This window comes from Scyliorhinus torazame, chromosome 5, assembly GCF_047496885.1.
Source record: "Scyliorhinus torazame isolate Kashiwa2021f chromosome 5, sScyTor2.1, whole genome shotgun sequence".
Taxonomy (NCBI): domain Eukaryota; kingdom Metazoa; phylum Chordata; class Chondrichthyes; order Carcharhiniformes; family Scyliorhinidae; genus Scyliorhinus; species Scyliorhinus torazame.
The window spans coordinates 242,535,558-242,549,527 of record NC_092711.1 but is presented as its reverse complement, the minus strand read 5'-3'; the positions used below and the strand labels follow the sequence as shown (position 1 = coordinate 242,549,527).

The 13,970-nt window shown below is 42.0% G+C and overlaps 2 protein-coding genes across 6 annotated transcripts in view; one reads left to right on the top strand and one right to left on the bottom strand.

The window, feature by feature from the left end:
- The window catches only part of chm (CHM Rab escort protein), a 189,857-nt gene extending 184,279 nt beyond the window's left edge, over positions 1-5,578 (bottom strand). The window contains exon 1 of the mRNA XM_072505223.1: positions 5,496-5,578. Coding sequence (XP_072361324.1) covers positions 5,496-5,544 — 49 coding nt within the window. The 5' untranslated portion in view covers positions 5,545-5,578. The remainder of the gene's footprint in view (positions 1-5,495) is intronic.
- Positions 5,579-10,358: 4,780 nt separating this feature from the next.
- dacha (dachshund a) overlaps positions 10,359-13,970 on the top strand; it is a 589,340-nt gene continuing 585,728 nt past the window's right edge. For 2 of the 5 annotated variants that reach the window (XM_072505218.1, XM_072505217.1), the window contains exon 1: positions 10,367-10,887. In XM_072505218.1, the coding sequence (XP_072361319.1) occupies positions 10,439-10,887 (449 nt within the window). In that variant the 5' untranslated portion in view covers positions 10,367-10,438. Of the gene's footprint in view, positions 10,888-13,970 lie in introns of all 5 variants that reach the window. The other 3 variants (XM_072505220.1, XM_072505221.1, XM_072505219.1) reach the window with 3 other exon arrangements.

The following is a 13,970-nucleotide window of genomic DNA, read 5'->3' as shown; positions in this document are numbered from 1 at the left end:
GAAAACGTATTTCTCCCAAAGGGTTGTGAATCTGGAGAATTCTCTACCCCAGAGTGCAGTGGATGCTGGGACAGTGAGTAAATTTAAGGAGGTAGGCCGATTTTTAATTGATAATGGGTTGAAGGTTATGGAGAACGGGCAGGACAGTGGAGTTAAAGCCAGGATGGGATCAGCCATGATCACATTGAAGGTGTTTAAGCTTGGGAGGCTAAATTACCTACTCCTGCTCCTCGGTCATGTGTTCTACGGAGAAGATGCTCAGGCTGATTTTGCAATCCAACTCTTGGTCTGTAACATTGTAGGTAGATGAGAAACATATCAGCCATGATAGAATGGCAGAGCAGATTTGATGGGCTGAATGTCCTAATGCTGCTCCTGTATCTGATGAACTTATAAAGGGGAACTACTAGATGCAATATACTTGGAAAAGTGTTTGATCAGGTACCACACAAAAGGCTACTTAGTAAGAGTCCATGATGTTGGGAGTAGTATATTTGCATGGATAGAGGATTGGCTAACTGATAAAGACAAAGAGTTGGGATAAGAGGGGCTTCTCAGGATGGGAACCTGTAATTAGTGGAGTGGATTAGCTCAGTTGGCTGGACAGCTAGTTTGTGATGCAGAACGAGGCCAACATCGCAGGTAAAATTCCCATACCGGCTGAGGTTATTCATGAAGGCCACTTCTCAATCTAGCTCCTCGCCTAAGATGTGGTGATCCTCAGGTTAAATCACCACCAGCCAGTTCTCCCTGTCAAAGGGGAAAGCAGCCTGTGGTCATTTGGGTCTATGGCGACTTTTCTTTACTTTAGTGCTGGAGCCACAATTATTTAAAATATATACATTAATGACTTGGATCAGGGAAGTGAATGCACTATTGCCATTTTTGTGGATGATACAAAAAGGAGGTGGACGGCAAGTGGTGAGGATGACACAAAGAGGCTACAGAAGGATTTAGACAGGTTAGTTGAGTGAACAAAAACTAAGTGGAATAGAACGTAGGAGAATGTGAAGTTATGCACTTCGGTAGGAAGAACAAAGGGAGATGAATGTAATTTAAATGGAGAAAGATTGCAGAAAACTCCAGCACAGAGGGATTTGGGGGTCCTTGTACATAAATTACAAACAGCTTGCATGCAAGTTCAACAGGTAAAATAAAGAAAGGGCAATTAAGGGAATCAATAGGAAAGGACCTTACACAGGGACTCTGGAATTTTATGAGGAGAGGTTAAGTAGGTTGAGCTTGTACCAATTGGAGTTTTGAAGAAAAAAACAACCACATTGAGACAAATAAGATTCTCAAGGGGCTTGACAAGATAGATGCTGAGAAGGTGTTTCCTTTTTCTCAGGGGGCTTGACAAGATAGATGCCGAGAAGGTGTTTCCTTTTATGGGAGAGTCTGGGACCAGAGGGCATAATCTCAGAGTAAGAGGTAGCATTTAAAAGAGAATTTTCTTTTCTCTCAGAGGGTAGAGAATCTGTGGAATTCTTTACCACAGAGAACTGTAGAGGCGGGGCCGTTAGGTATGTTCAAGGCTGAGAATATAGAACATAGAACAATACAGCGCAGTACAGGCCCTTCGGCCCACGATGTTGCACCGAAACAAAAGCCATCTAACCTACACTATGCCATTATCATCCATATGTTTATCCAATAAATAGATAGTGAGGGAGTCAAGAGTTATGGGGATAAAGCAGGAAAATGGAGTTGGGAACTACATCAGATCAGGCATGATCTCATTGAATGGTGGAGCAGACTTGATGGGCTGAATGGCCTACTTCTACTCCTACATCTTATGAACAACATCCAGGCTTGGGCTGACAAGTGACAAGAAACATCTGTTTCACAAGTGCCAGGTGATGACCATGTCAAACAAGCAAAAATCTACCCATCACCCTTGACATTCAATGGCATTACCATCATTGAATCTCCCACTATCAACATCCTGGGGGTTAAAATTGCCCAGAAAGTGAGCTGGCACAGGCATATAAATACTGTGGCTACAAGAGCAGTTCAGAGACTAGGTAGGAATCCTGTGGCGTAATTCAGTTCATCACTCCCCAAAGTCTGTCCACCATCTACACAAATCTGGAGTGTGGTGGAAAACGTGCCTCTTGCCTGGTTGAGTACAGCTCCAACAACATTCAAGAAGCTTGACACCATCCAGGAGAAAGCAGCCTGCTGGGCGTGGCCACAGCTCAATTTCACTAATCAAATACTTCCTCGTCTGTCAGTTGGAAAACCAACGGTTAGAAAAACAATAACGTAGATCTTTACAGGAATTACGAGCCTGACACCGCAGACCCACTATGACATAGTGTTTTCAAAATTGTAAGATCGACAAAGGAAGTAGCATTGCTTCGCATAATCTGAGCTTTAAACAGGACAAAAATGCAATCTTGAATTTGCCATCCCATTTCCAACTGTGTATACTGTTAAATATATTTTAATACAAAGCTTTGTACAAAGTTGACAAAATATTACAATAATTTTATAATACAATAAAGTACTTATTGAAGTGAACATCTTGCCAGATGACTGATTTTTAAAAAGTATATAAAATTCTCATGGTGAGAATATTTCCAGCAAGTCTAGTTGCACTTGTCTAGGTTTCCTGATAACTGAATGGTTTACTGATATTTCAGGATGTAGTGAGGGATCAACCATGTGGGATTGGAGTCATTCATTGACCAAACTGAGAAGGACGGCAGGTTTCCTTTCCAAGAGGATGAGTGAACAATTTGTTGTTTATGAAAATTCTAACAGCTTCAAAGTCTACATTTACAAATTGGCTTTTTATTTCCAGATCGGAATTCAAATTCTCAAATTGCCATGGGGAGGTTTGAACTCCCATTCTCTGGATTATTAGTCCAGACCTTTGGATGAGTAATCAAATGACGTCACAACCATCTTCATGCAATTCTTTATGGAAAGCACACGGTTTCAGAAACTAAACCTGCTTTGCTTCATATATCCCCCAGACCATTAAGGCAACCGTGCTAAGTAGCCCTCCTATTAATGATTATACAATACCATGCAGTTGCAACTGCAGTGCCTGTGCCCACTATTGTGGAGGGGTATTGGGACTAAAGGCAGAATTCTACATCTGCTTGATTTTTGCTTTCAAACATTCAAGAGATAATCAGGGAAGAGAAGTGTTTTAAAATACAGGCCTGAGGGTCATTATTGTAGTTCAATGAAATTTACCCTGAAGATGAGCTGATGCCAGGTCCAATCTGTAGAACTTACATCTCACCACATTATTCAAGGCACTTCTTACAATTTCATTGATGTACAAAATTACAATGATAGGGATTTTCTTGCAAACCGAAGTGCAATTCAGTGGTATCAGAAACACCTCAAGACTGCGTAACTTGCAGCACCAATTTAAATATTGAGAGTTTCAAGAGTTCTAGTTTATGTCAAGTGATAATCCTCAAGGTGACATGCTGATTATTTTAATTGCAGCTCCAATCAGGCCAGGAAAAAGTAGGCTTATTCAATACTGATGACAGAGTTTAATCAAATTAACACCTTCACTCAGGATCCCTCAAGAATATAAAGAATAACACACTTAAATGTTTCAGGAAAGCCACAAATCAACACATCAGCTGTCAACAGTGGGGATACCCTCATCTCCAAGACAGAAGGTTGTGGGTTTGAATCACGCTCTCAGGACTTATGCACAGGCTATCTGCAGTATTTAGGGAGTGCTAATCTCTCAGAGGTGCTATCTTTCAGATGAAACCTTAAACCTAAAGCATCACTTGTTCTTTTGTAGACATAAACAAATTCCATAACAAAATGTTAAAGAGTACAGGAATTTGTCCAAATATTACAGCCAATATTTATCAATCAACACCTGAACATTGATTATCTGTTCATCATCATATTGCTGCTTGTGGGAGCTGACGATGCCCAAACTGATTGATTTTCATACATTACTGCAGTAACCAAGATCGAGTCTGTGGTTGCTCTGTGGAGGAGGAACACAGCTTGTACATCATTGTGGTGTAAGCTGAAGATGGTGTCAAATTTATGCATGCGGCCAAATTTGAGGAGGTTACTCCATTAGCTTCCACGGTTGACAAAGTCAAAGACTCAATCCCTACCTCAGTGATACCTGGGGTCAAACAAAGTTGAGCCATTGAGACAACTCTTCACCATTTTACTTGCTACAATACTGCATCCTACCTTCAGCAAATTACCCACAGATATGGAGATAATCTAAAGAACAGACAGAAAACTGCCCAACCTACACCAACTTCAATTCAAAGCCAAACCCACTTCAACATCAAGTAGAGCTTCAGTATGCAGATGACATTTGTGTGTGCTCACTCAAAAATGACCTGGGTTTCAGGTCATTGTCAATTCCTTCCCCAAAGCATATGAAAAAATGCCTGGAAGATTAAGGTCCTCTTCCAAACAACTGCCACAGCAAACCCCTATTGATCGAGATCAATAGCGAGATACTGGAAACCATGTGCCACATTCCAGATCTTGGGAGCCTTCTCTCGATGAAGATAGGCATAGGCAATAAAATTCATCATCGCCTTCAATGTGCCAGCTCAGTCTTCGGCCGACTGAGGAAGAGTATGTGATGATCAGAATTTCAAACCAGAGACCAAGGTCATTGTTTACCAGGCAGTAATGGTCTAGGCACTCCAATATGCTTTGGAGACTTGGACAACCAACAGTTGGTACCTAAAGCACCGCTTAAGTATCACCAGCGGTGCCTTCGCACGATCCTCCAAATCCAATGCCAAGAAAGACAGCATTGTCCTCTCCCGAGCCAACTTGCCCAGCACAAAACTCCCACTATGCAGGATGTGTTGCCCATATGCCTGCCACTAGTCTCCTGAAGAAACTGCTCTATTCCGAACGCTGTCACAGTAGGAGTCTCTCAGGAGGGCAGCAGAAGTGCTTTAGGAATGTCCTCAAAGGTCCTGAAGAGGTCAAACATACCTGCCATCTCACAAGAAGCCCAGGTCATCAAGAGATTTTGTCAGGAACGTGCGAGGGTAAAATGGAGGTGTCGGAGGGAGCACCCAAACCGCCAACCTATCCGCCCAACCCTTCAAGCACCACCTGTTCAGGGTGTGCTAGAGCTGTAGATCGCGCGTTGCACTTATCAGCTATTTCAGAACCCATCGAACCAGAGTGGAAGAACGAGTCATCCTCGATCCCCAGGGACTGCCTAAGACAAAGCACTTCAAACGTACTTCGATGGCTGCAAGTTCATTGGGACGTTCTGCTATCCTGTGAAGCGGTGTTACTGTATAACAAATGTAAATCTCTCTTTCACACTGATCGTTAGTACTGTTGCGGGCTCTGGGTTCCTGACCCGACTCTGGGCTTGGACCTAAGGCCCGGCTTCAGCGCCGAAAACAACTGCAGACTTTTTTCAAAAAAGAAACAGGGAATCGGTGTCTGCAAAGTGGCTCCTTCACATCTGCGGCAGGTGGCCCGGTGGACGGAACGGAGCCGCTCCTTACCTGTCCCCAGAATCACCACATCCAGCTCCTCCGGGAGAGCATCCGCCATCTTCACACACCGCACGTGACCCGAGCACGGAACTAACGACACCCTTCCGCCCCGCATTGCTGTCACTCAAGTTGACATCCGCCCCGCAGCGCCCTGTCCCGCCCAACTGCTGCCAATCAACCTGAAAGCATCACCCCCAATGCCCATCAGAAGACAACATCAAGTTCAATCACAACCATTCTGGCAGCAAAACATTAATATTCAATTCTGGTAAGCGGGTAGCATAAAGCAAAACAACTTTCTATCACTCCATTCCAGTCGATAAGTATGACATGTCAGCAGCAATGTAAAGCCCGAAACCCTGAAACAATAGACAATTTGCAATTTGAAATGAACATGGCAGTATTAATCATTTGCTAATACGTATGTCCACATTGCAACAATGTGACCTTTGCTGATCAACAAACTTAATATGAGCTCATTAGTTGCACCTTAAATCAGTTTGGAATCATTCCAAATCCCGAATGATACTTTTAGTTAATCCAACTAATTTTTAAACTTTAAAAAAAAATTGAGCAAAGTAAACCGAATTCAACTGAGTCACTCAATTGCGGCAAACACGTCGTTTTGGACTTCTGTCTCATTGAGTTTGACAACATTAGTGCAAAGTTGTAGGAAATTTGAATAACCAGTTTGCAACAGGTTGCCTTAGACTTGCCTTGCAACTTCCTAAACAATAATTCATCTAATTCCTGTGATCCGTTCGAGCAGATTTTTAATTGGGGAAATCGTTGCCATCAAACTCATTTTTTTTCTGCGTCGTGCGAGTAGAAGTATTAGCGACCTGCACTGAAGGAGACATCTGAAAACCTAAGTTACACTGTGCTTCAATTCAGGACATGATCAAGTCGTCTGTGTTTTAACTCTCAACTTCTCAACCTGAAAATGTCCCACCTGTTTGCTGTAAAAATACCCCAGGTTTCCAAAGAAAACGGACGTGTAGCGCACCGTTCCAGGTTAATTTTGCAGGTCTGTGGGTAACACATGCATTTTGTTGGATTGCAATACAATCATCGCGCTGTGTGCAAATGTAATTATATTATTTTGAATGCCGTGGGGTGTCTAACCGGCAATGGTGTGTCAAATCCGAGCCCGTTTTAAAGTCTGCAAAACCTACGCCACCGAAACCCCCATCTCCGTGAAACAAATGAAAATACTGTGCAATGGAAGCTTAAACACTGGTCCGGTCCTTGGCGAGGTTGTTTTCAGTAAATGGAGATTGCTCAGCATACAATTAGTAAGGTTAATTTACTGTAATAAATAGAGATAAGTTGTGTTTCCAATTGAGTTTGATACGACCAAACGCGGCGTTCTGGTAGAATGTGTTTAGGAGAAAAGTTACCCCCCACCCCTCCAAAATGATATGGCTTTTATTTAAACTGTTATGCATTGGTGTAAGATTGGCATTATCACACCGCCGCCCTCAGCCATGCCCGGGTCCGCGCAGCAAGGTATGTCTGTATCAACACGTTTGCAAACACACAATGCACTTGTTGAGAAAGTAAAGCAGCGAGCATTGCTTAGACACGTATTTTTAAAAAAGAATAAAGCTGCGAGTAGCCTAAAGCGTGGCAGAAGAGTCTGGGAAATGCGACCCGGTTTGCATTATGTTTAAATGAAAACTTCCCATAAAAAGTGTGGTCCGTAGAATGAAGTCAATAACTCGAATATATTGATGATCTAACCAGCACCCCAACATGCATGTTATCCTTAACACTAACACGGCACATTGCCCGCAAGGTTGACAAAACATCATTGGTGCTATTGTTAGGGCCTTGGAACATTTCATCGAGGTAAAGGCGGGGACATAAATATGTTGTTATTTTCTTTAAAAGTGAACAAAACTCTAATAATCTCTTAATTGTCAGAGTTATGGTGTCTATTAGACTGTTAGTCGTTTTGGAGTAATAATGAAGTTCAAAATTTGATTTTGTTTCCCTTGTGTTCACATTCTGAATTATAGGAATTACTTTAACACCCTGGCGGTGCAGAATTAACAGAATGGTTTTAATAAAATCATGTGTGATCCTTTAGAATTTCGGAGAGGCCGAAAATACTGTGCAATGGAAGCTTAAACACCGGTCAGGTTCTTGGCGAGGTTGTTTTCAGTAAATGGAGATTGCTCAGCATACAATTAGTAAGGTTAATTTACTGTAATAAATGCAATACATTAATGAATAAATAGAGATATGTTGTGTTTCCAATTGAGTTTGATACGACCAAACGCGGCGTTCTGGTACATAGTACATGTACACTGGTCAGGAGTGATATAAAGATGGCGTACAGCGTCCCTGGGCTGGGGTTGTTTTCGCTGGAATTGTTTCATTGATGTGCAGAGATTTAAACATTTGCGAAATGAAAACTGTTAACTTGATAAGAGGTATTCAAGATCCTGAGGGTGATGGATAGGGTAAATGGCGAGAAACTGTTCACACTCAATGGAGCAGATTCAAAACAATTGACAAAAGGATGTGAGGATTTTCTTTTCACCCAGAGGAGTCCGGAAAGAACCTCCTGAGAGGGTGGTGGAGACAGGTACTCAACAGGTGATTCTTTCTTTTTCAGATAGAAATGCAATGTGCAAGGTTACGGGGATAAAGCAGGGAAGTGGGACCAGGTAGAATGCACTTTCAGGAGAGACAGTGCACACCGGATGGGCCGAATGGCCTTCTTATTCTGTGATTCACTTTTCTGTAACAAAATCTGAACTAATAACAAACAACAATTAATAAGAAACAGAAAATACTGGAAACAGGCAACTGTGGAGAGTTAATGTTCCCTTACTCTGTTCCTCTCTCCACAGACGCTGCTAGACCCGTACAATATTTCCAGCATTTTTAGTTCAGATTTCCAGCATCTGCAGTATTTCCAGTATTTTAATTCTGAATCAATAATGCTGCGTCTTCATGAAAAACTATGTAATCTAAAAGTCTCAACCAACTGACAGATTTCTATGCAAAAAGTTGGCCATTTTAAAGTTTTTTATAGAGAAAAAAGATGTAAGAAATGGGGGGAGGGTCGATGAATACGTTTAAATACGGGTTGTAATCATCGCCATTGCTAACATTACAAATTGTCATTCCATCATTCACAAAACATTAGCCAGTAGCTATTGTAGGACTATTCGTTTGCTTTATATAAATACCATTGGCGCATTATCCACATATGGATTAATGCTTCAGTTCAGTGTTTAAATGGGAAGGTGACATGCCAGTTTGATATTGCAGCCGAGTCTGTGTTGATTTTGACCAAAAAGATACAACTCCGGATATAGCTACTTCTGTATAACTGAAATGCGTAGAAATCCTTGTACCTTATTTCCGAATCGTCCATGTGTTATACATACCTTCGAATTCTTCTTTATTTATAGATACCATGTCATGTGTTGTGTTCGCAACAACGCGGGGTTATTTAAAATACACATTTGCCATTTGAATTCCTTCCTCAGTTTTACCCCGCGTCAGTCGATTAAAAATAAGCAGACCCTTTTTGTACAACTAGTGATGTAGTCCTAAAGCGTCCTCTTGGCGTCCACAGCAATACGTCTGGTGTGGAGGCCTCTGATCGCCTATTGCAACTCCAAAAAGACACACACACACAGATGCTGCGGATTCTGGAAATCTGAAATCAAAACAAGATGTTGCAAATATCCTGAATGTCGAGCAGCATCCGTGGAGAGTGAGACAGCTTGGTGTCACCCTAATCACGCTTCTCTCCCTCCGCAGATGCTGTCAGACCAGCTGAGGGCTTCCAGCGCCTCCCTTTTCATTGCTCCCCCAAACATGTCAGCGAAGCGATCAAAGGAAAGTCGGATTACAAAACAGACTTTCTGTGAACATTTTAACCTGCCCACGCTGGGCAATTACTTCAGAGGATTTCCCACCCCAGCATCGGGGCCACGTTAAACTGGGTCTCATTTCTACCAAATGAAGGTATATTCTCCAGTATCGCACCTTCATTCATAAGACGAGCCATGAGGTTTCTACGTTGCGCGTTTTACGGGCGATTGATTCCCGGTTTATCCACTCCTCCCTTCCTGGTTTATAATTCCCAATTCAGTTTTGGGTGACCCCAAAATACAGCATTCAACAATCTCAAGATGCAAACCTCAGACACGTTTGCTTAACCAAATGTTCTTTTACGTTTTATTGACATGAATGTGCATACTAATGATGCTATTGTGTGTGCCATATGTGGCATTAACGAGTTGCATCAAAGGAAAATACAATATTGGAGTGGAAGAATGAAACGCGGTGTTTTTGACGTATTTTTTTTAAAAATGAATTTCGTAAACGCGGAAAACCAGCCGAAACCTCCTAGTCTTGAGAGTTGTCTTTTCAAATGCCCACACACACTTTTCAAATATCTTCCAAGCAAGCAGAATCTCCTTCAATGAAGTGGGTGGCGGAAAAGTCATTCAAATCAGCCGGCGTTAACGTGTTTTAAGCAAAAGGAAGCATTTATCGGACAGGATAACGATATCGGAGGATTGGTGGGTCGGGAGGTGGGGAAACTTTAAACTTGGGAGACGTCAACAAACTTTGGGGAAAGGCGAGGGAGAGAGAGATAAGGGGGGGTGCGGCTTTAAAGGCAAGCAGAATAGCCCATGTCCATTCACTGATTTACTGATGCATGCTTAGCACGTACTTGAGCGAAGGGCAGCCGCGAACTCCGCCCCCAGATCCGCGATTGGTAGAGCTCCAAGGCGAGCGTCCAATAGTTGCGGGTGCCGGGGCAGCGGAGCGGCGGATTGGGTGCGAGTGGTGTCAGTTTCACAATGGAGGGGGCGTGGCCAGGGGCAGAGTAAGGTGACTGCGGCTCCTCGCACTCATTTCTTTACTACGTTACACAGAGACACAGAGAGACACAGAAAAGTACATGTGGAAAAGTGGCCATGGCTGTGTCCGCTCCCGTTATACCGCCGCCCCCTCTGACACCCACCTCCGCCCCGATAGCGGGAGGCTTGTTCCGCACCGATTCCGTCTACACCAGCCCCTCCGAGTCTCCCAAACTCAGCAGCAGCATCAGTAACAACAACATCAACAGCGGCAACGAGTGTAAGATGGTCGAGCTCCGTGGAGTCAAAGTGGCGTCTTTCAGTGTAGACGGGCAGGAGCTGATCTGCCTGCCGCAGGTTTTTGATCTCTTCCTTAAGCATCTGGTGGGCGGTCTGCACACGGTTTACACCAAGTTAAAGAGACTGGATATAACGCCCGTGGTCTGCACCGTAGAACAGGTCAGGATCCTCAGAGGACTCGGAGCCATCCAGCCCGGCGTCAACCGCTGCAAACTCATATGCAGGAAAGACTTTGAAACTTTGTTCAACGATTGTACCAACGCAAGGTGAGCTCGATCTCTCCCCTTTTATCTTCGTCTCCTGCAATTTGTTTCTCTCTTTGCGCTCAGTACTTTTCCCTTTCATGATTTTCACCCATCGCCCCTTCCCCATTGTCACCTGTTTGGGAATTTTAACCACTGGTCAATGGGAGGGAGGGGGGGGGGGTGGAGTCTGTAATGATCGAAACATTGTGGAATTCATTCTCACTTAGAGACGGATACCTTAGGTTTTTAAAACTGCCGCGGAGCATTAAAGGCAGAAAGAAACATCGACAGCCCTGGCGTTTGGGCACCGTCCACAATTTCATCTCTGTCCGTCCCCAGTCACGTTTCAGCTTCACTCTTCCACCCCGCCCTCCCCCTGAACCCTCCTGGTAGCTTTGCAACGCGTGGAACCCAGATCAGCAAAATTTATGCAAGTACAGTCATCCCAAGTGAAAACATCTTCTAATTATATCTATTCATCGTTTTGCAAGGAACATATGATAGATAGCCCTACCAGTGGCAAGTACATGAGAACATCACTTTGATGCTCGCGCGTTGTACATGTGTTAAACTAGCACAAGGGGGTGGCTGTCCACGCCAGCACGATGTTCCCGATCGCGGGAAGTTAAACTAGGCAAAGGTGGTTTGTTTCTTTTTTTTGCTACCCGAAAACACCGTAACATTTGTGTTCACTTACCAGCGATTGGGGATCAGCGCCGTTTCGCTGGGGGTTGTATGTTTTCTGTTTCAGCCTGCAGGACTCGCTGTTGTCATTTCTAATCAAGCAAAAACAAAAAAAAAACTTACTCCAAAGTGTCAAAGACATTCACAATTAGCAGACAATTCGAGCTGCGGAATAGACCAAGATACCAAATTAAACCGCAGGTTGATTTATCTAGTGCACATTTCTTTTTGTTCCATTTGAATTGATCGCGAATTAATTTTCCAGAGCTTCTTTCCAGACTGCAGATGTTGCAGTTTGTACAATAAATCAATGGAGGCACATCTAAATGAATCGCCTCGGATATGGATTCTGTGCATGTTTTGATGTCTCTGTGTTATTCTTAGCTTGTTATCCTGACAGATATATAAATGATAAGCATGTATTGCCAGCTAGGCTTCTGCGAGACTATAACTTTGCAATTGACTGACCTGTCAAACTCATTGGATTAAAACAAAACTTTTCAGATCAGGAATGGGAGGCGAGTAAAACAATCCTTTATAATTCCTCGGTTTGAAATTGATCTGCAGGTTTTATTGCATTCATTATTTATTGAAGAACTGCAAGCTAAACATAACGTTAAGCTATTTTGCACTTAGGGACTGCATTTAGGAAATTGGATGGAAATTGCATTACTGATGAACATCTGTGCATGTTTCCACTGTTCTATTGTTATACATGGATGTAATGGCTCAGCAGTATTTTTTTACCACATAATTTCTAGCCCCCTGTCATTTTGCCTTTTGCAAACTACACTTCAGAAATATTCCGTCACATATGCTATATTTATCAGTCATGTTGAAAAAAAATGATTGTCTTCAAAAATTAATTTTTCATTTGCCTCTAGCAGAGGTTTAATAGAGTACACACTTGCTGTTTGCAGAAATATTGTTTAATCACATTAATATCACAGCCCTAGGAAGGAAGATAATTGTACAAATGCATACAGAAATATGCATTGCTAACTTTCTATGATTAAATTATGTAAATGACCCATCTACCGTCCTTCGGAGCACTAATCATCTAATTAGGAGTGATGTCTTGAATAGATGTTTCTGAATCTGGATATATGCAATCAGGAATGCATAAAATTGGAACTGACATTCATAATTCCAGAAAATAGCCTGCAAGATAAACGTTAACATGTATATAAATATACATGTTAACAAAAGTCCAGGTTAAATGAGCTTCATTACTATTTCTGTAAGTACTGTCTGTGTGAAAACAAATGCCACAAAATGGACATTGTCAGTTGTTCTAGTTTTGCGAATAAGGTAGCTGTTAGATTAAAATAAATTGTACAGGATTCTTCATGTGATGAATACTAAATGAATTACAATTCAACATATCCATGCAAGCAAAATATATTTAAACTGTTTATTTCTGCTGCAAAATGAATTAAATTAGGAAACGTTTAGTATTCTCAGAACCATTTGATAATTTTTAAGAATTTGACATTTTGACATAAACCAGTTGAAAAATAGATGTCCAAGTTAGGAACTCACCTGGCATCAACCAAGGTAGACGTACTGTTAACAGGATTGAATCAAAGTATATTTTGTGCTCTGCTTGCAATATGGTATGTTGATTTTCATTTGCCTACAGTAAATAGAATGTCAAATGTGTCATGGGGAAATAAATACAGTGAAGTTTAAAGGGAGACATGATGCCCCAAAGCATCACTCAGTGGATTGATTTATCTTGCATGGTATAATGACTGCAGATGTGGATCTGTTATTCTAGATGAGGAATGTATTTGATGAGCTGATAGCACAAGCCAAGAAGCGTGGTTTTAATTACTGATGTGGAATTTATTTGTGAAGCACAAATGATTTACTGCATTACTTTGTTATTGGCAGATGACCTTGCTCTTTACACCAGAACATTGCTCTTCGGTTAATCAGGGAAAAAAAGTATTTTTGAGGGCACTACCATTTGATATCTTTTAAGCCAGTTGGTTGGTATTGTCAGTAAAAGGGACCTGGCTGACCTATTACAATTGTAACTGACTGGGGCTGTATGGTACTGTGCAGTATGGATTTGGTGACGGGGTGCGATTGGGATGAGTGGGTGTTCTTCATTTAAAAAAGCAAGTCTGTATCAGGTTCATTTCAGACTTAATGACTTTCAGAATTGTTCTGGGTGATCAAATAAAATGAGAGAAATTAAGGAACATGAAGGAGAGCATGCAGAACATTTTATTGCTTTCTTTGAAGCCACAATAGGAGTAATCTATACCCCTGATGTAATTTCCAGAGCGTGGGTAGGTTTCAGAACACCTGGCTTACAGTTTCAGCACAGCTGATAAAATAAAGTTAAATTTTAGATTCATGTGGCAGCCTCAACAGAAGAAAAATAACATGAGGGTTTCTTTTGTAAACAC